The sequence below is a fragment of the Pelodiscus sinensis genome, chromosome 1, assembly GCF_049634645.1.
Source record: "Pelodiscus sinensis isolate JC-2024 chromosome 1, ASM4963464v1, whole genome shotgun sequence".
Taxonomy (NCBI): Eukaryota; Metazoa; Chordata; order Testudines; family Trionychidae; genus Pelodiscus; species Pelodiscus sinensis.
In genome coordinates, this window is record NC_134711.1 from 97,493,343 (window position 1) to 97,514,259 (window position 20,917).

The window sequence follows — 20,917 nt, forward strand, 5'->3', positions numbered from 1 at the left end:
TGCAGCCCTGCTCCTGGCTCCAGAGGTATAATAATCTCCACCTGTGCAAAGGGGGGGTAACCTAAGAATTCTCCAGCCCCCTTACCCCAGTAGCGGGAGTGTATTCTTGGCACAGGTGTCAATCACAGCAGGGGATTTTTCCATGGCTAAAAACAAATGGTGATCCCTCTTGTCTAGAGTGAGTAGTATTTCCTCTTCGTTTCTCCTCCTGGGCTGGTGCAGCAAGCACTTCCCTTGCCTGTTTCAATCTTCTTTAACCACTGTGGCATCTCTGCAAAATAACACAAGTCATTCCCACTCATCTGCTTGTATAGAAACTAAGGGCCAAGCTGGATTCATGGATGTAGGGTGCCTTACGTGGTAATCTCTTGTTTCTGTGGCAGTGCAAAGAGCCAGGCCAGCCAGAAGCCAACTCTATATATTTTAGAGTGTGTCTGTCTGTCTGTGAGTCCATTTGTTCAAGAATTCCTCCTAAACGGTAAAAGCTAGGACAGTGGTCCCCAACACGATGCCCACGGGCGGGGCATTTGTGTGTGCCCACCAAGTGCCCGGGGCTGGCCCTGCCCCAGGCACGTGGCTCATGCGCGGTGCCAGCCCCGGGTGCATGGCGCATGGGGAGCGCTGGCCCCAGGCGCACAGCGAATTGGCTGCCGTGCCCCCGGGCACGCAGCTATGGGGGGGTGCCGGATCTGGAGGGTGCCGGCTCCAAGCTTGCGGCGAATGGGCGGCCCCGCCCGTGGCCACGTGGCGCATGGGGATGCGGGCCCCAGGCACGTGGCTCATAGGGGTGTGGCGTATGCACGGCCCCGCCCCCGGGTGCGCAAGTGTCCCTGCCCTCTGGCGCCCGGCAGGCGAACAGCCCCGCCCTCTGGTGCCCGGCAGCTCCAAATGGTTGAAGACCACTGAGCTAGGACCACAAAATTTGTTATGCAGCTTCATCTTCTCCTAACTTAAAGCAAGGTCAGTGTTTGGTTTTGCCAGGAAAATGGGAAGTCCCTGGAATGGAACTGTTTTCCATACTATGGAAGGGGAAGGAGCAGAGAATGGTGACGTGATATTCACAGTCACCACTGGGGGAAGTGAGTGCAGGGGAGAGCTATCCTGCAAAAGGCAGCTGCACCACCAAGGCTATGTCTAGACTGCAAGCCTCTTTCGAAAGAGGCTCTTTCGAAAGAGAGCGTCTAGACTGCACGGAGAAATTTCGAAAAAGCGGCTTGCTTTTTCGAAAGAAAGCATCCAGTGAGTCTGGATGCTCTCTTTCGAAGAAGCCCTATTTACATTGAAGAACGCCTTCTTTCGAAAGAGGAACTTTTGAAAGAAGGCGTTCTTCCTCGTAAATTGAGGTTTACCGCCATCGAAAGAAAAGCCGCGTTCTTTCGAATTAATTTCGAAAGAACGCGGCTTGAGTCTGGACGCAGGGGAAGTTTTTTCGGGAAAAGGCTACTTTTCCCGAAAAAACCCCTGAGTCTGGACACAGCCCCAGAGAGTGGCTAGCTGGGGCTGGGATTCGCCATCTTGCCTGCCAGTACACCAGGTAAGTAGTCCCCCTGCCCCGAACCCTTTTCCCCGCCCAGTCATTGGCCACAGCATGGGGGGGGGGGGTGAAAGAAGGCCCTGCCAGATGTGGAGCCCCTCCTAACCCCCCCCCCCACTCTCATTCCTCCCTTTCCCCCTACGTTCCCAGCCCACTGCCCTGATCTCCTCCACATTGATTCCTGTACCTCCCAGGCTCCCTGCCTCCCCCCCCACCCCCCATCCTCCAGGTCCTGCCCTGATTCCTGCACCCCCCACACCGCCAGCCTCTTGCCCTGAAGAACCTAGGCAATGCCAGGTGAGTATTCTAGTAGACTTATAAGATGCTGCAAAGTGCCTATCAATTATCTGTACTATAAGTTATCCATATTAATCAGTCACCTCAAATATGTGCACTTTGGGTTTCATGTTTCCAAGGAGAGAGTGAGAATCAGGCTTAGCATATTGGAAATAATTTGGTGAGAGGAGCAACTGTTAGTGTCTATATGTGATAGCTTCTTCATGTGCATGGAGATGGGTGTAAGTAAAGATATGGGATATAACATGAACACATAGTTAATGCATGAATGGTGTTTGATTGTTTAGTAGTGAGTTAACAATAGGTTTTATGTGTTACCATCTCATGCAAGAGCTGCTAACTAAAATAGCCTCACTAAACTCTACTTAGGAGGAGCAGTCAGTCAGAATGGGTAGGATTTGTTTTCCTTGCCCCTTATCCCTGTCTTCCATAGCGATCATCTGATTACAACTGGTTTACGAACACAGATGCCAGTGAGGGTCATCTCAGGCCATGCCAACACTAGGAGTACGTAGGTGATATAACTATATGGGTGTACTGTACCAGCAAAGCTCCTGGTATGGACACAGCTTATACCAGCAAAACTGCGCTTTTACCAATATAGTTAGTTCCAGTCTCTCATGCCCTACCCCAGTGAAACAAGCTACACTAGTAAACACACAGTTTTATTGGTATAACTGCATCTACAGTAGGGGCTTCTGCTGCCACAGTTGTGTTGGTTAGGGATCGCACATCTTTACATCCCTGATGTAGACCTGGCCTAATAAACATATTTAAGGGTAAAATCCTGGCCCCTGCTTATGTAGCAGTCTGGGGCAGATTAGTGTGTACTGCCACATAACTGAGTTCTGCACAATGCTCAAAAATCTGGAGGATGGAAGAGGGTGACATGGCTCTTCAGGCCTGCTAACAAGTTTATTTGCAATTCAACTGTCTGTAGCCACCGAACTTTATTTTTGAGAGGCGGAGGAAAAGAGGTAGGAAGGAAAGGTTGGTGTTTTAATAAGGCCTTAGATTTGAAAAACAGCCTCTGACCTCAGTCACCACAGGGCCTATTTCAGCACCTGTTCCCTCCTCTCCCCCCATCCATTATTTGATTGTCAAACCTTTCTTAGATAATTTCCAGAATACCCTTATTCTATTTTTCAGATTAACTTTTTTAAGAAGGGAGCAGAGATGTTTTCCAAAAGAATGGACAGCTTTTTATCATCAGTTTCAAACATGGTTCAAAGGTAACACAATGCTTAGGTTTCAGTTTGGTTTTCTGTATTTATTTGTGTTAAATTCAAATGGGATTACTAACATCCTTCTGTGCCTGGCTGCGGGCTTACTCTACACAGAGCCCAATCCTAGAGTCCTTGCTCAAGGGAGGAGTTCTGGTGATGGGCTGCAGGATTCAACTAATAAGAGTGGTTTGAATTTTTTATTTCATTTGCATTTTACTGTGTGAAAGAACAGTTGGGTAGGAAGCTGTATGTGTACAAAAGGAATCTACCATCTATGCATTGCAGACAATATGTGCAGAGCAGAGAGGTTTTTTTTTTAAATAGCAATTGAGGCTCTTTGAATAAAGCCCAAATATCATACATTAAATGTAAGCCCAGTTTTAAAATCTGGGTACCTTTTAAAGGATATCCAAAACCCTATCTTTGGATATACAAATCAGCATTTAGGAGCATAAAGACTGTGTGTAAACACCTAGCTCCCTTCACGAGCACAGAAATTTGGGAGTTGAGCATTTAGGTTTTAAAAATGGTGTTTTGTATGTGATGTCACTGAAAAACTTTTTACTGAGGAAAAGTATATTCTAATCCAAGAACCCTAGTCAACTTATTTTAATAGCATTGCTTTCTATAATGATTGATTTGATTTGCATTTTATAATAGTTTAGGGCCTGATGTAAAGCCTATTTAGTATTAATAAATATTAATATTATGATAAAGTCCTGATTATGATTGGTGTCCCATTGTGCTTGATACTGAACAAACATAGAAGAAAAACAATCCTTACCCTAGTGATCTCATAGTCTACATTGAAATTGGTGGGTGTCTTTCCGTTTAGCTCAGTGTATTTTGTATCAGGCCCTTACTGAATAGTTTCCTAATTTTGTCCTCACGTATTTTGCAAATGTTTCTTTCCTTGCATTTCTAATGGAGATGGAAATTGGTTTCTTCATAGTTAATGCTCACTAAACAAGAACTTGACAGTCCTGAAAACATTTTAAAGCTTATATTCTAACTGGGACAGATTAGAGAATGCGCTAAACAGACTTTTTAAGTGGGACATTAGATTGTAAAAAGCAAATAAAACTGGAACCCTTTTTAACAAAAATCATATCCAAATCCCTGCCTCTTCTGTGCTCAGTGGCCTTCTAAATATAAATTCATGCAAGATCAAAGGTAATAAATAATGTGGTATATGTACTAGAAAGGAGTTACCTTACCAGAATTGACCACTGGTTCATTTACTCTGGCATCTTGAATGTGATAGTGATTAGTGCTAGCTGGTTCAAAGGAAGGGTTAAACTCCTTTTAAGGCACTTGCTCAACAGTTTTATACTCTACCAAGTAAGGATATTAAATTTCGAGTAATTGACTAATCGAATAGTCAATGCAATTTGCACGAACTATTTGATTAATCGATAGGGCATCTCCGCCTTTGAAGTGTAGCAACAGCCCCTAGGGCTTCAAAGGCAGAAGTGTTGCGGGGAGCATGGGGTCTGCGGGGCAGTCCCCCACTGGCCCCATGCTCCCCACAGTGTTTCAAAGCAGCAGCACCATGTGGAGCCCGGGGTCAGCTGGGGACTCCCCTGCTAACCCCAGGCTCCGTGTGGCGCTGCCACTTTGAAACACTGTGGGAAGCCTAGCATCAGGCTCCATGCAGTGTTTCAAAGCGGCAGTGCTGCGTGGAGCCCCGGGTCAGTGAAGGAGTCTCCAGCTGATTCTTGGTTCCATGCGGAGCTGCCGCTTTGAAACGTTGCATGGAGCTTGGTGCACATGGTGTTTCAAAGCAGCAGCACCATGTGGATCCTGGGACCAAACCCCGGGCTCCATGTAGTGCTGCCACTTTGAAGTACCCCTTCTCTTTCCCCCTCTTGCTGCTTCTTTCTTTATAGAGGCAGCAAGGGCTGGGGGGAAGCGACTAGTCGACTAGACTGTGGATTATCCAATGATAGTCGAGTCTTTCACATACCTAATACCAGGATTGGAAAATTTGTTCCGTATCCTCATGCTTCAGGAAATAAGTTGATAGTCATAATTTTATACATTAACTAGTTCATAGAAGTGTCTAATTATTTTTCATTCTCACTAAGCCATTCTATAAAATCTTGTAACAGTGAATTCTCTTTACAGTTTGCACAAAATATTTTTCTTTTTCAGCTTCAATTTTTCTGCCTTTTAGCTTCCAGTGAGCACCTTTTTTGTTCCTGAATTGCTGGAAAAGGCATATAAAAAGCATGTGACTTGCTTTCTCTAAACTTCCTTATTTTATATATCTTTTTCCTACTTTGGCTTACTTTTATCCTTTCCACACTGAACAGTCCTTACAAAGATCCTTTCCTGTGCTTCAAATCATTCTTATAGGCTAAAATTAATTTTTAAAATTCCCCAGAGATAGCATGTACCTTCTGTTTATGAGATGCTAGAATGTTTTGTCTCTAGTCTATACAGTAGATTTGTTTATATGGAGCATTTCCCATGCTCTGGTTAAGACCATAGAACCGTGGTGTCCAACAAGTTCTGAAGCTGTAGCCGCTGTAGCCTCTGAGGCTATGTCTACACTACAGAGTTTTTGCGGAAAAACAGCTGTTTTTCCACAAAAACTCGCGGAGCATCCATACCTCAAGTGCATTTTTGCGCAAGAGAATCAACAGAACAGAGGGGTTTTTGCATGATTGGTATTTCTCTTTCTATGAAGAAGAAGCCTTTTTGCAAAAGAGTTCTTTCACAAAAAGGCACGTGTGGACGGGGAAGAGTGGGATTTTGCACAGAAAGAGGAAAAAGCACAGGTGCTCCAGTAGCCATTGTATATCAATCAGTGCTTACTTTCGATTGTGCCATTTCTCTTCCAGAATTTGATCTGAGGAAGTGGGTCTGGCCCATGAAAGCTCATCACCTAATAAACTATCTTGTTAGTCTTTAAAGTGCTGCATAGTCCTTTCTTTTGTGTCAGCAAGATCAGACTAACACGGCTACATCTCTATTACTATTCTACTTTTGAGAGAGCATTCATGCAGTCTGGACGTTCACTTTCGCAAAAGTGCATCGCTTTTTCTATGCGCTTTTGCAATGTGGTTGCACTTATGTGCAAGAAGTTTTTGCAGAAGATCTCTTGACATAGCCTGAGTGATCTATATTTTTCGGTGCCCAAACTGGATGGGCTTAGGAGATGCCAGCCTTTCCATCCCACCCCACTGCACCCTGCATCTGGGAGGAGAAAAGCCCTAGGAGCCCAGAAGATCTCCCCTGAAAGGAAACCCAGCATGATGTCCTGTAGAAAGTCCATTTAGAGAGATAAAACATCTCTTAGGGGGAGAAAAAAATTAACGTTGCCTCAATCGCTACTCTTTTAAAAAAAACCATTAAGCAATACTGTTCTAAGCATAGAGAGTAATTTCATTAGAGCAAGAAGCAATGGAGTTAAATTGCAGCAAGGGTGGTTTAGGTTGGACATTACAAAAAAACTTGCTAACTGTCAGGGTGGTAAAGCACTAGAATAAATTGCCTAGGGAGGTTGTGGACTCTCCATCATTGGAAATGTGTAAGAGCAGGTTAGATAGGCTTCTGTCAAGGATGTTCTAGTTGGTGCTTGGTCCTGCCGTGAGGGCAGAGGACTGGACTTGATGACCTCTCAAGGTCCCTTCTAGTTCTAGTGTTCTATGATACATTATTTAAATTATATTTAAACATGAATCTAAGCATCAAGTTCCTTACACTGACAAATTTTAAAACTGACACACTTTAAAATAGATTTGAATGTTAATTCAGATTGTATCACCCATCCTTAAACCTCACATGGTGAGGTTGAAGGGAACACAGCTGGGTGTGGGGGTGCCAAACTCAGCAGCCTGATCTACCCCAAAATGCCCACCCAAACTGGCAGCCATGGTTAAGGGGCAGATCTAGCCGAGCTATGAACACCCCTAGGCAGCATCACACCAAAGCCCTCGCAGGAGGCAAAGGGCAGGCAGTTCTAAGCACTGCTCTAGCTCTGCCGTTGGCAGCGGTTTTCTAGTGCCCCTCGCTCACAAATCCACAGCACCACCCACCGTTACTGCTCTGAGCCCTCCAATGCAGCCACCTCAGGGCTGGAGCATGCCAGCTGCCGAACAGCACAGAGCAAAGCTGCCCTACGGTTTGGGATGGGAAGAGGAGGCCTGTATAACAGATGGGTTCAGTGCTGACCCCAAATTGGGAAGTCTTAGTAACGAGCCATTGCAAAGAAGAGTTATAATGCTATGTAACAATGAATATGCTGCTTGTCAGTCAGATCCTGCTTAACTTGGACTAAAATGCAATGTTCTCTGTCCAGGTTACTGTCACTACTATGACCCCCCCCCCCCCCCAAAGAACAGCAGCAACTACAGAAGCCGTAAGTTTTAGTCTCCTCGCAGGCAGCAGATCAAGTGTAGGGTTGTGGTCTCAGTAATGGAAGAACTGGCCCTAAATGCAGTTGAAGCAGCTGCTTGCTCTCTGGCTCAGGTAGGCAGTCGTCAGCTCTATGGATGCCATCTCTCATGTGGGGTGTAGGATTATTTTGAGTATTTGTTAGGCCTTTTAGGCATTAAAGGAGCTCCTGCTGCCTCTCAGTCTGAGGTTTCATGCGCAAGCAGTGAGGGAACCCCACATAGCAGAAGTGCAAACATTAGAAGAAACATAAATGAGATACGCAGTTCCAGATTATTTTCTTTTTATAAGCTAAATGACAGCTATCTGATAGCTCCTCGCCATCTATGGGCGCAGTCAATAACTCCTGGAGGGCTTGGAAAAGGGAATAAAAAAATCATATGTTTGGTGCCATTACAGTTTTTCTGAAAGGCGGGGAATGCCTTCTAGCATATCATCCTTGTGAGACGCCTACCTAGATATAGAAGACTGACTATTCAGTCTAATGCCTTCAGCCTGTGTTTTGGAAATGGCCTTCCATAGATGAAAAAGGGAAGAATTTTTCCTTCATTCCATCTAAACAGCATCTCACTGTAGGGCAGTGTTTCTGAAAGTGTTCCACGGAATCACTTAGAGAAACACATTCACTGGCCGCCTCAGTTTGTTTATGTACCGGCGCAGCGGCCACAGAGCCTCGCGGCTCCCATTGGCTCTGTTTTGTCCTTTGCAGCCAAGAGGAGCAGCAGGAGGTGGTGGCCTGGCCCACGTCGCTTCCCACGGCTCTCCTTGGCTGCAAAGGACAAAAGGGAGCCAATGGGAGCTGCGAGGCTCCGTGGCCGCGGTGCCGGTACATAAACAAACTGGGGCGGCCAGTGAATGTGTTTCTCTAAGTGATTTCGTGGAACACTTTCAGAAACCCAGCTCTAGGGGATGTGAAATGATATAAGTATTGTGACATTCCTCTGTAGTACTGGATTTATAATTCTGTTAGTTGTAGAACCTGCTCTCTACTTGTTAGGACAATCCAAGTAACAGTTACACAACTCAGGTCTAGCTTTACCTCCTTTTTCCATATGATGACCTCAGCAAAGTGGAAGGCCACTTTTGGTATTCCTCAGCAACAGCTACCAAAACGTCAGAAGGCCGTGAAAGTCCCATTTTTGGCAACCAATCATAAGGAATCCCCTTATTTATTTTATTTTTCTTCGAATACAGGCTTATAAGACCATTTTGACCCTAATGTTATTAATAGTGCTCCATAGTAAACCCATGTTTTAATAGAAACTGCTTTTTTCTTTCCTATTTTGAAAACAGTGATCTTCCTTGTTCGTTTAGGCTACATCTAGACTGCAGTCCTCTTTCAAAAGAGGCTTTTTCGAAAGATACAACCAGTACTTTTGAAAAAGCAAGCCGCTTTTTCGCAAGAGAGCACCCAGGCAGTCTGGATGCTCTCTTTTGAAAAAGCACAGTTTGCATTACATAGCGCCTTTTTTCGAAAAAGCACTTTCAAAAAAAGGCGTTATTCCTCGTAAAAGAAGGTTTTCCTCTGTCAAAAAAACTGCCACGTTCTTTCGGTTTACTTTTGAAAGAACGCGGCAGCAGTATAGATGCAGGAGAAGCTTTTTAGAAAAAAGGCCACTTTAAAAAAAAAAAAAAAAAAAACCTGTAGTCTAGACACACCTTTAGAGTGACTCTGGTTAGAATCAGCCCCAGCTGATGCCTGGAGCCCCTGAGAAATAGCCTATACTAGGGAAATTCTCAGCAGAATAGGCCTGACAGACCTGATGATCAGGAAGTGGGGGGTGCAGGAAAGTGATATTAAGTCACCTATGTCCCCTAGGTGAGCATGACACTGTTGTGGTGCACCTGGGAATCAAGGCCATTGTGTCTCATTTTTAGGTAGCCACCATTTTTATAACTGAGGAAGAATATCATCAAACTTACCCTGTGGTTCTTCAAGGCTTTTTTGGTCTGGTCAGCACCACGCAGAAGGTCAATCAGACCCACAACTGCTTCCTGACCGACCCCAGAATGGCTCTTTGGGCTGGAGGGATGTCTGACTAAATAGGACCTTCTAACTGGGGCAGATGAAGGCATTGCAGAGGCAAGACATTTGATCTTATAGGACATCTGATTGGTCTGTCACTATTGCTCAGGGCATGGAAACCAGCTGAAATGAAACATTGCCTTCTGACTGGCTCAAGCATCTGACTAAAAAGAAGGTGTAGAGATAGTATAGTAGCACACAGACTTCTTAGCGCTCTATCCTGGGATGAGGCATACCTGGGAGGTCGACAAATGCCTTTGATATCAACCGCGGAGCGTCCAGACTACCGCGCTGAGCCGACAAACAGCTGATTGGCTCAGCGCGGCAGCCATGTAAATTTAAATGAAGCGGCGATTATTTAAATCGCCGCTTCATTTTCCTATGCCGGGTAGTCTAATCTACATGCCTCTGGCGACAGAGGCAGTCTAGATGTACCCCAAGTCTGCTTTCCAAGTCATACATATGTGGGAAATTTTGTTATTTTAAACTTATTGCAAAAGTGAAAGACTTGACTTCACTGCTTGAAAAGGGACACTGTAAAAAGGAAAATTGAAATAAAAAAACCTTATTGATGTTTCCAATGAGAGTGTTACAATGGAAATAATTTTTAAAATCTACTACTCAAGATTTATTCTGCCAATTTCCCTTTTTTTCATTTCTTTAATATTGAACAATGAATCTAGATAGTCAGTTTCACTATTGTTCAGTCTGTCACTTGCAGTAACCAGTACAGCAAGATTATGGTTTCTAGTAATGCAGGGGGATCATTGAATCCACTCTCCCCTCTTGTTTTTTCCAGTGATTTTTTTTTAAAGTCTATTCATAAAGGGTTTTGGGGGTTCCTACTAAAAAAGAGAACTTAAGTTCCCCCCCCCCAATCATTTGCATTTATTTAAGTAGCAATTTCTTGTATTATTCCTCCAAGACCTCTGTAGATAAATCAGTTATGGCAACTTCAGATTCGGTAATAGTCATATGGAGTAACATTCAGGTGAGTAAATCATGGAAGTCCACTCAGTAGTCCTATTTGTGAATAAGGGTGAAAAATCTGGCCCAGTGAATTCAGGCCTGTGTGAGGCTATGTCTAGACTGCAGGTTTCTTTCAGAAGAAGCTTTTCCGGAAGAGATCTTCCAGAAAAACGTCTTTTGAAATAGAGCGTCCACACAGCAAAAACCGCATTGGAAAAGCAATCTGCTTTTTTGAAAGATAGCATCAACTTTGATTGGACACTATCTCACATTTAAGTTGTGATTACTGTGGACAGAGCGGCTACCAGGGCACCTGTGCTTTTTCCTGGAGGCCTCTTTTTTCAGGGAAAAAAACCCCCCTCTTTCCCATCCACACACGCCTTTTTCCGAAAGAGTTCTTTCGGAAAAAGGCTTTTCCCCCGTAGAAAGAGGTTTACCGGTGTTGGAAAACCCCCTCTGTTCTTCTGACTTTCTGTCAAAAGAATGCAATTGCAGTGTGGACATAAGTGTGTTTTTTCTGGAGAAATGACCGTTTTTCTGGAAAAACTCTGCAGTGTAGACATACCCTGACTGTTGGAGGACTCTGCTGCCTTTCTGTATGCTTACAGCTGCCACTAGAACATTTCTGAAAGTGGGTAGCTCACTACTGAAAGGCTCTGATCAACTAATCACTGGTTCAGTGACAGGAACTCCAATTACTCACGCAGTTCTCAGAAAAAGCAAAACCATTTCTATGAAAGGTGAGACACATTATTATAAAGCCCAGCAGGAACATTACTAGGAACCTACCAAATTAGTCTTAACAACTGCATCTGTTTGCTCAACTTCAGTCAAAATACATATACACAGAGCTGTTTGGCTGCTAAAAGCTTTCTTTGTATCTCTCTCAAAAAAAAAGCCTGATTTTCATGGTTAATGTTAGTATTTTGCAGTCTCTTCACCTCAGTTTCATTCCACTCCTGCCCTCTCCCCCTCAACCCTTTCCCTTCTCTTTCCAGGTTGCTTTCCCCTCCTAACTAAACTCCTCCCTCACTCCCTGCCTGCAAAACAATTAAACTGAGGAGCCTATGTTCTACTTGTGTATTCCATCCCTTCCCCCACTCTTTGCCTGTTATGTCTGTTTAGACTAATTTCTTTGGACTGTGTACTATGCTGTTTGTGCAATGTCCAACCACAATGGGCCCCTTTCTTGACTGTTCCTAGGGCACTATTATGACAAACAGAAAATAATCTGCCATCATTTCATGCTCTTTGGTCATTTTCGTATCTCAGATCACGCCCTCCTTTAAAGTGTTTGAGAAACAAAAGAGCCATCCTTGGTACAAACAGTACACATTCCAAGAGAAAAACATACGGACTGTTTGAAATGCATTCACAGTAAATGCTGTTTTCATAGAACTATGGTTAATGTGTTTGTACAGTACGCCTACAAATAAAGTAGCTGCCAAGTGCACATTTTCTTAAATACCCAGAATTTCAGGACAACCATTAAGTGAAGAACCTGGTGATACTGTCACTACCAAATTGAAAACACAACCTTGCCTGTGTTGTTTACATTTTCAGTGTCTCTTTAGCAGATGGATCTTGTTTCTGTAGTCCCAGATAAATTTATTTGGAGCAATTCCTTACTCTTTATTCCTTCCTTCCTTCCTGTACTAACTGACCAAATGCTCACGTATATTTTTCTTGTTAAATCCATGTAAAACTCTACTTTTTCTTTGCACTACTCCAAATCAGCAGGGAACCCTGTGCAAACACTTTTTGTGCATTTAATTCAGCTGTGCCTCAGTAACATACGATGTATTTAACAAATATTTTTGTTCTTGCAGGATTACACATTAGATGTGTCCCTGTGTAAACTGACAGTGAAACAGCTTTGATTTTTCTAGCATACAGAGAGAGTTGGATGCTGAAGCTGAAGCTATGCGTGTGTCCCAGCAGGACTTGCTTTCAGTTAATGAGTCTGTTTACACTCCGGATTCTGATGTCACCTCACCAGCTATCAACAGAAACCTGATTCAGAAGGCTGGCTACCTTAATCTTAGAAAGTAAGGATAGACTGCCTTGTTTGTCTGTTGCCAGGTGGCTGATTTCTGCATTATCTCTACCAGGCAAATTCTAGGAGTAAAATTTTCAGAAGTGCTTGAATGCTTTCAGAGCCACATCTCACTGAAAGTTAGGGAGGGTAAGACTCAAATGATTTAGGCGTTTTTGAAAATTTTATCTTTCAGTTTCTAAATCACCTTAAAGTGGGATTTAGGAGCCTAAGACATTTAGGGGCTTTTGAAAATCTTCCCCTGTGTGGGTTTTCCCTCTTCTTGAATTCACTTGCAAGCCTGAATTCATGCATTTGAGAGTCTAAAAATGAAATGTGATGTTGGATTGAGCTCTGCAGCTCATTGGAGTCTCGAAGACTTGGGGCCAGGAGGTTGTGTCTCTGTTATAGGTGAATGAAAATGCAGTACTGCTTACAAGGAAGAGCTAGATTTTGTACTTGATATAGATTTTAGGGCTTTTACCACATACTTCTCATTACACTGATAGGAGTTGAATAGAGAAACCAGGTCCATAGAATTGAGCATAAACCACACTGGAATTCAATCCTGCAGAGTTATTTTACTGAGGATTTCAGTGGGAGTTCTAGAGTTATGGAAGAGCAGCAAAGGTAGATGAGGTCTGATTACTGTGTCTTCAAAGTAACTTAAATGTCACTTTCCATTTAATTTGAACAGTTTGTGTTTAACTGGATTACAAATATTGTGGTTTGACAGGAGCATAAGAAATGGGTTACCACATTGCATAAATGACTTCATAGAAGGATGTATTTTCAGTATAAGATTCTACTTGTAAAAGTGTAATTTTTCACAATTTATGCCCATTTGTGTTGAAATTTCTGTTGTTTCTGCTCTCACAAGTACAGTAGAACCTCAGAGTTACGAATTGATGGGTGAACCACACACCTAATTTGGAACTGGAAGTTCACAAACAGACCGCAGCAAAGATGAGACACACAAAAAAGGACAATACCCCCCCACACACACTCCTGCCCACAAACCAAACCCCGAATACAATATAGTACTGTTACTTTTTTTTCTTTTAATATTTGACAAGGTAGGGAAACTGTTTCTGTCTTTGTTTGAATTTAAAGTCAGATGGTTAACAGCAGTATTTTCTTTCTGCGGAGCATAGTTTCAAAGCTATCTTAAATCAATAGTCAGTTGTAAACATTTGGAAGAACAACCAGAACATTTTGTTCAATTATGAACAACTTCCATTCCCAAGGCGTTCATAACTCTGAGGTTCTACCATATCTCCTTTTTTTATAGAGTATGATTACATCCCATGCAGCCTTATTTCATTAGTTCACCATAAACCTTCTGCTGTACCATAAACCTTTTGCTGTTCAGTAGCTAGGAAGTACTGCAGATGACGGCTCATTTTAAACTGGGATCATTGAAAACCAATTAACCCTTCAGCTTGCCTTAAGGATAAGTTTCCTCTGTGGACTGGTATCTTTGACATGTTTGTTGAAACTTGGTTTACAGTTAACAAAGATCCGTGCTTAACAATACGGCTCATCTCTGCATCTGCAGCAGGGCTTGCTCAGAGTTTGGCAGGGGTGGGTTCTGATCCAAAATAATTTAATTGGGAGTTATTTTTAAATATAAATACTATGTTAACTAGTCTTGATATTGTGTGTTCCCTATAGTAAAACAGGCTTGGTGACTACAACCTGGGACAGACTCTATTTCTTCACTCAAGGTGGAAACCTGATGTGCCAGCCCAGAGGAGCAGTAGCCGGAGGACTGATTCAGGACCTGGATAACTGCTCTGTAATGGCAGTGGACTGTGAAGACCGACGATACTGCTTTCAGATCACCACGCCTACAGGCAAATCGTATGGGCCACATATTTTCTGTTAGAGAGCTACAAATCATGTTCAGTGTACCAAATGGAGCTTCAGAATGCCTGTTCACCATGTTAACAGAGATTCCTAGGAATGGCCATTGTAACTAAGCTGGATTTCCAGCATAACTCTGACATACAGGAAAATCATATTGTTTGGACATTTAAATCAAGTGCCCCCATTGCATAAATGATTTGTGTCATTTAGGAATAGGGTGTTCACACAACTTGGGGGCTGCTGGCTGCTAACAGAGGAGCACAGTTTAGTTGTCTGAGTGCAGGACTTTAGTGTCAAGTATTCCTGAATAACGCCAGTTCTGCCATTAAATGCCTCTGTCGATTTATGATAGCTCAGTTGTGTGTGCACTAAGGCTGTGTCTAGACTACATGCTTCTGTCAGCAGAGGCATGTAGATTAGACACATAGGCAAAGGCAAATGAAGCCGCGATTTAAATGATCGCGGCTTCATTTACATTTACATGCCTGCCGCGCTGAGCCGACAAAGAGCTGATCAGCTGTTTGTCGGCTTGCGTGCTAGTCTGGACGCTCCCCTGCCGACATCAAATCCCTTTGTCGGCAGCCCCATTATTCCTCGTGGAATGAGGTTTACCGGGGCTGCCGACAAAGGGCTTTGATGTCGACGGGGAACGTCCAGACTAGCGCGCAAGCCGACAAAGAGCTGATCAGCTGTTTGTCGGCTCAGCATGGCAGCCATGTAAATGAAGTCGCGATCATTTAAATCGCGGCTTCATTTGCCTTTGCCAAAACAACAAATCTACATGGCTCCGTCGACGGAGCCATGTAGTCTAGACGTACCCCAAATGTGAATACTGACTTACCTACCTCACCGTGCTGTGCAGGCTGAAGTACTTGTCAGTATCACTACCATTAGTGCAGAGCAGGAGTCCAAAATAACCCTGTGATTAAGGCTGTGACAGGCGTGACTTTTTTTGTTGCAGAACTTGCAGCTGTGGTTTAAAACTGCAGTGTTCCGCGTGGTCCATTCATATACCACAGAACACATGCACACAAAAATAGAAATAGGTACATGGCCACGCAAGCTGCAGCACCTTCTGCCAAGGTATGCAGCCTGCCTTTCCCAGCAGAGCAGAAGCCCCCAAGAGACAGAGTCCCCTACCTGCCTCTCAAAGCCAGCATGACAGATGGGCAGCTGGGTCAGGCTTACAAAACTGACATTGCAGCTTGCAAAACTGAGTCAGTGATATTGCAACCTGGCGCACACAGTTGCAACACCACTCAAATGCATGGCAGCTATAGAAAGCTGTGGTGTGTATTTCAAAGTTGCCATTTGCCCAGTGAAATCATGGCTTTTGAATTTCTTACAGCCTTACTTATGATACAGAATCATAGTAGTTAAGTGAATTTGAGATTTGAGTCCACCCCCTTGAAACTGTGTTTGAAGGGAGAATGAATGCATGTATCATTGTTAGAAGAAATACAAATGTATTTGTGTTTTAGGGGGATAACCCTTCAAGCAGAGAGTAAAAAAGAATATGAAGAGGTAAAATATTTAACAGGTTAACATTTTTACTCTCTTATACGCTAAAAAGTTTGGAGCATTCAGTTTCTTTTCTCCATACAGTGGATATGTGCAATTAACAACATCTCCAGGCAGATCTATCTCACCGACAATCCAGAGGTGAGAACTTGCTTGTTTTTCTCTGTTCTTTCCAGCTTGTGCTCTCAGTGTATTATAGAGCTCGTAGCATGACTGTCGGGGTGACATTTCATTTTATTTTGTAGGCTGTTGCAATCAAGTTAAATCAGACGGCCCAGCAGGCAGTGACCCCCATCACAAGCTTTGGAAAAAAACATGAAAGTTTGCGTCCCAGGTAACACTTTTACTTTCCTGTCGGAGTGAGTTTCCTGTTGCGCAGTTAGACTCCACTCATAGGGCAAGAGAGGTGAGGGAAGGCCTGACCTTGCAACTCTGTCCATTCCAGCAGATCCCTGTGCGGGAATCCTAGTGAAGGCAGTGGGGTCCCCTATGAGTTCAGGGCTCTGCTGCATGCAGTCCAGCTTGCAGGATCAAGGCTCTAGCTACTTCCTGTTTTAACATAGAATCATAGAACTGGAAGGGACCTCAAGAGGTCATCGAGTCCAGCCCCCCACCCTCAAGGCAGGACCAAGCTCCACCTACACCATCCCTGACAGATGTCTATCTAACCTGTTCTTAAATATCTCCAGAGAGGGAGATTCCACCACCTCCCTTGGCAATTTATTCCATGCCGCTGGGGTTCCTCTTAATGCATTTCTTATGAAACAGACACCGTACTTAGATTGTAAACTCTTTGGAGCAGGGACCATTTTGCTATATGCTTGTATAGTGTCTAGAACATTAGGGTCCTGATCCCTAATTGGGGGCCTGTGAGTGCTCTCACCTTCAAATTAAAAATAAGGTTTTTGATGTAGACTGCTGCCTTGCCCTATTCCTGTCTGTACTCTGAAACCAGCACAAAGAACAGCCTTGTAGTGTTTACTGGGTCTGATCCTGGACCCATTCAAGTGAATTGTGAAAGCCTCTGTTCCCCAACAGAGGTTAATAATCAAGCTGTGTGTGCTTGGACTTAAAAAAAACATATTCCATTGAATTTCTCTTCCCCTTGCTTGAGAAATCCAACCTCCTGAACAGCAAGAACTCCTTGGTGTGACTGGGATCTAAAGCCAACTCCAGAGAATCACTATAATCATCCCACAAAGCAGAACACTAAATAAAATAGAGCAAATTAGAGGAGACTCTTTATCAGTCCTTAATGGTAGAAACTTCTGCATGAGCTTTATATACAGTCCTGCCAGGATTTTTACAGTACATGCATTTCCTACTGGCTTGTGCATTTCTAACCTCTAACCTTTCAAAGGTTTCACCTCTTCTCCCTCCAAACTGACCTCCAGCTAAAAACTAGTCTTTCCTAGTTTACTGTGATTCTTTAGAGATCTCTATAGGCTCCCACAAACCACAGGGAGTGCCAGTCAAATGAGACAGAGAGAAGGTGGGTGAGGAATATCTGTGGCTAGAAAGCTTGTCTGTCTCACCAACAGAGACCAGAAGAACAGAAGTTGGTCCAGTAAAAGCTATTACTCCTACTTTTTCTCGCTCGTCTCCTGGGACCGACAAGCAAATATGCAGTGTAGTTGTAGCTTTCTCATTTCTCAGGAGTTGGGAATTTTTGGTCAAAGTATGATGCACTGGGTGATTTAATAATGAATAACTAGGGAGAATATCTGCATCAAATTTTGCTACATGGAAGCAAAATTCCGTATTCAGGGTACAAACAGAAAATCTTGCAGGAATGAAACTAATCAAGATTATGCTACCCAAATAAATAGGCATAAATATTGGCAGGTGATTTCTGAAGTTGCAGGAAATTCAAAAGCAAGTTCCATGGTCTGATGAACTCTGGAAGGAAGAACCAGGGATGAATAAAACACACAATTTGCCCTTGAGTTTTGCAACAAGCCTGTGACCATCTAAGAACTTGGTTGTTGTTGTCATGTCCGTTCTCTTGCCATTTGGGAAGATGGGTAGTTCAAATCTCTGCTCAATAAACAGGTCTCCACTCCTTGAGCTATGCAGTGCTGATTATAACCAGTAGAGGGTATTGTTACACACATCATTCTCTATGGTAACTTGTAACCAAGAGCAGGCACCTCAGATCATTTAGAATGTTCCCCTTTTCACTGTGGCAGTATTTTTTCCACTAGTAAGTCATTTTATTTGTGACAATGAAGAGAAATTCAGTCAATAGCCTGAATGACTTGTTAATATTGCAATTTAATTGTTCACTGGCCCAAGAAATCACTGGTTAATTCTCTCTCCCCCAGATTTGATTTAACATGGTCTTCCTTACAATGATAGATTTTGAATGAAAATGTTTCTCCATTTTTCACTGCAGCCAGAACGTGAAGACTGTGGAGGAGGAGAGAGACAAGTTCATCCCGAAAGAATCATCCACCAAGTCCAATTGCACAGAGTTAATTGCACCTGGAACACCAATTCAGTTTGACATGGTACTTCCTGCAACTGAATTCCTGGATCAAAACCGAGGTGGCAGGTACAGCCAGCAACTGTTCAACATTTTTGACCAAATACTTTGGGTGCGTCTAGACTGGCAAGATTTTGCGCAAAAGCTGCTGCTTTTACGCAAAATCTTGCCAGCTGTCTAAACTGGCCGTGAGAATTTGCGCAAGAACATTGATGATCTAATGTAAGATTGTCGGTGTTCTTGCACAAGAACTCTGACGCTCCAGCTCAGGAAAAAGCCCTCTTGCGCAAGTGTTCTTGTGCAAGAGGGCCAGTGTAGGCAGAGACAGGAATTTTTTGCGTAAGAAAGCCCTGATGGAGAAAATGGCCACCAGAGCTTTCTTGCGCAAAACCACGTCTATACTGGGCACAGATGCTTTTGTGCAAAAGCAAATCTTTTGCGCAGACGCTCTTTTGCGGAAATACTCCCCCTTCCGCTGGGAGGGGTTGCAATTGCTCTGGAGGATAGGGTCATAATTCAAAATGATCTGGACAAACTGGACAAATGGTCTGAAGTAAACAGGATGAAGTTTAATAAAGACAAATGCAAAGTGCTCCACTTAGGAAGGAACAAGCAGTCTCACACATAGGGGCTACGTCTACACTGACCCCTTCTTCGGAAGGGGCATGCTAATTTTGAACTTGGGAATAGGGAAATCCACGGGGGATTTAAATATCCCCCGCGGGATTTAAATAAACATTGCTGCCGCTTTTTTTCCAGCTTGGGGAAAAGCCGGAAAAAAGCATCTAGACTGGCGCGATCCTCCGGAATAAAGCCCTTTTCCGGAGGATCTCTTATTCCTACTTTGAAGTGGACCACAAGCTTTGAAGTAGGAATAAGAGATCCTCCGGAAAAGGGCTTTATTCCGGAGGATCGCACCAGTCTAGACGCTTTTTTCCGGCTTTTCCCCAAGCCGGAAAAAAAGCAGCGGCCATGTTTATTTAAATCCCGCGGGGGATATTTAAATCCCCCGCGGATTTCCCTATTCCCAAGTTCAAAATTAGCATGCCCCTTCCGAAGAAGGGGCCAGTGTAGACATAGCCAGGTTGTGTCTACATTGGCACCTTTTTCCGGAAAAGGGATGCTAATGAGACCACTCGGAATTGCAAATGCCGCGGAGAATTTAAATATCCCCCGCGGCATTTGCATGAACATGGCTGCCGCTTTTTTCCGGCTCGGGGCTTTGCCGGAGAAAAGCGCCAGTCTAGACGGGATCTTTCGGAAAATAGAGCCTTTTCCGGAAGATCCCTTATTCCTCTTAAAATCAGGAATAAGGGATCTTCCGGAAAAGGCTCTATTTTCCGAAAGATCCTGTCTAGACTGGCGCTTTTCTCCGGCAAAGCCCCGAGCTGGAAAAAAGCGGCAGCCATGTTCATGCAAATGCCGCGGGGGATATTTAAATCCCCCGCGGCATTTGCAATTCCGACTGGTCTCATTAGCATCCCTTTTCTGGAAAAGGGTGCCAATGTAGACACAGCCATACAGAATGGGAAGCGACTGTCTAGGAAGGAGTATGGCAGAAAGGGATCTAGGGGTTATAGTGGACCACAAGCTGAATGAGTCAGCAGTATGATGCTGTTGCAAAAAAAGCAAACATGATTCTGGGATGCATTAACAGATGTGTTGTGAGCAAGACAGGAGAAGTCATTCTTCCGCTCTACTCTGTGCTGGTTAGGCCTCAGTTGGAGTATTGTGTCCAGTTCTGGGCACCACATTTCAAGAAAGATGTGGAGAAACTGGAGAGGGTCCAGAGAAGAACAACAAGAAGGATTAAAGGTCTAGAGAACATGACCTATGAGGGAAGGCTGAAAGAACTGGGTTTATTTAGTTTAGAAAAGAGAAGATTGAGGGGGTACATGACAGCAGTTTTCAGGTATCTAAAAAGGTTTCATAAGGAGGAGGGAGAAAAATTGTTCTCCTTAGCCTCTGAGGATAGGACAAGAAACAGTGGGCTTAAACTGCAGCAAGGGAGGTTTAGGTTGGACATTAGGAAAAAGTTCCTAACTTTCAAGGTAGTCAAACACTGGACTATATTGCCCAGGGAGGTTGTGGAATCCCCATCTTTGGAGCTATTTAAATGTAGGTTAGATAAATGTCTATCAGGGATGATCTAGACAGTATTTGGTCCTGCCATGGGGGCAGGGGACTGGACTTGATTTCCTCTCGAGGTCCCTTCCAGTCCTAGGATTCTAGGATTAAAACCATGAGAACTTTCATAAACTCAAATGGCAGTTCTGCTGCACTGAGCACTTATCTGTAATTTTTTTTTTAAAACCTTTTTTAGGCGCACAAACCCGTTTGGAGAATCTGAAGACAGCAAGAATGATGAGGAAGGTAAACACTTTATTTGTAATATTACAGTTGCTATCACCATCTTAGGTTTAAGTTAATCTACTACTACTTTGCATCCTTCACAAAAAACATCTGGTATCATGAAGCACTGGGAACAGCTCTGTAGTTAAAGCTGAAGCTAGCTTCTTCTAAAAAGCCTGTTTTTCAAACAACCCCACCTTGA

General features: G+C 43.6%; 1 protein-coding gene across 3 annotated transcripts in view; it reads left to right on the top strand.

Annotated features, from left to right (window-relative positions):
- Window positions 1–20,917, top strand: part of APPL2 (adaptor protein, phosphotyrosine interacting with PH domain and leucine zipper 2) — a 62,783-nt gene that overhangs the window by 32,059 nt on the left and 9,807 nt on the right. For 2 of the 3 annotated variants that reach the window (XM_075938590.1, XM_075938612.1), the window contains 8 exons: window positions 2,981–3,063; window positions 12,328–12,501; window positions 14,163–14,351; window positions 15,839–15,881; window positions 15,963–16,019; window positions 16,124–16,212; window positions 18,274–18,432; window positions 20,687–20,736. In XM_075938590.1, the coding sequence (XP_075794705.1) occupies window positions 2,981–3,063; window positions 12,328–12,501; window positions 14,163–14,351; window positions 15,839–15,881; window positions 15,963–16,019; window positions 16,124–16,212; window positions 18,274–18,432; window positions 20,687–20,736 (844 nt within the window). The remainder of the gene's footprint in view (window positions 1–2,980; window positions 3,064–12,327; window positions 12,502–14,162; window positions 14,352–15,838; window positions 15,882–15,962; window positions 16,020–16,123; window positions 16,213–18,273; window positions 18,433–20,686; window positions 20,737–20,917) is intronic. The other variant, XM_075938601.1, reaches the window with a different exon arrangement.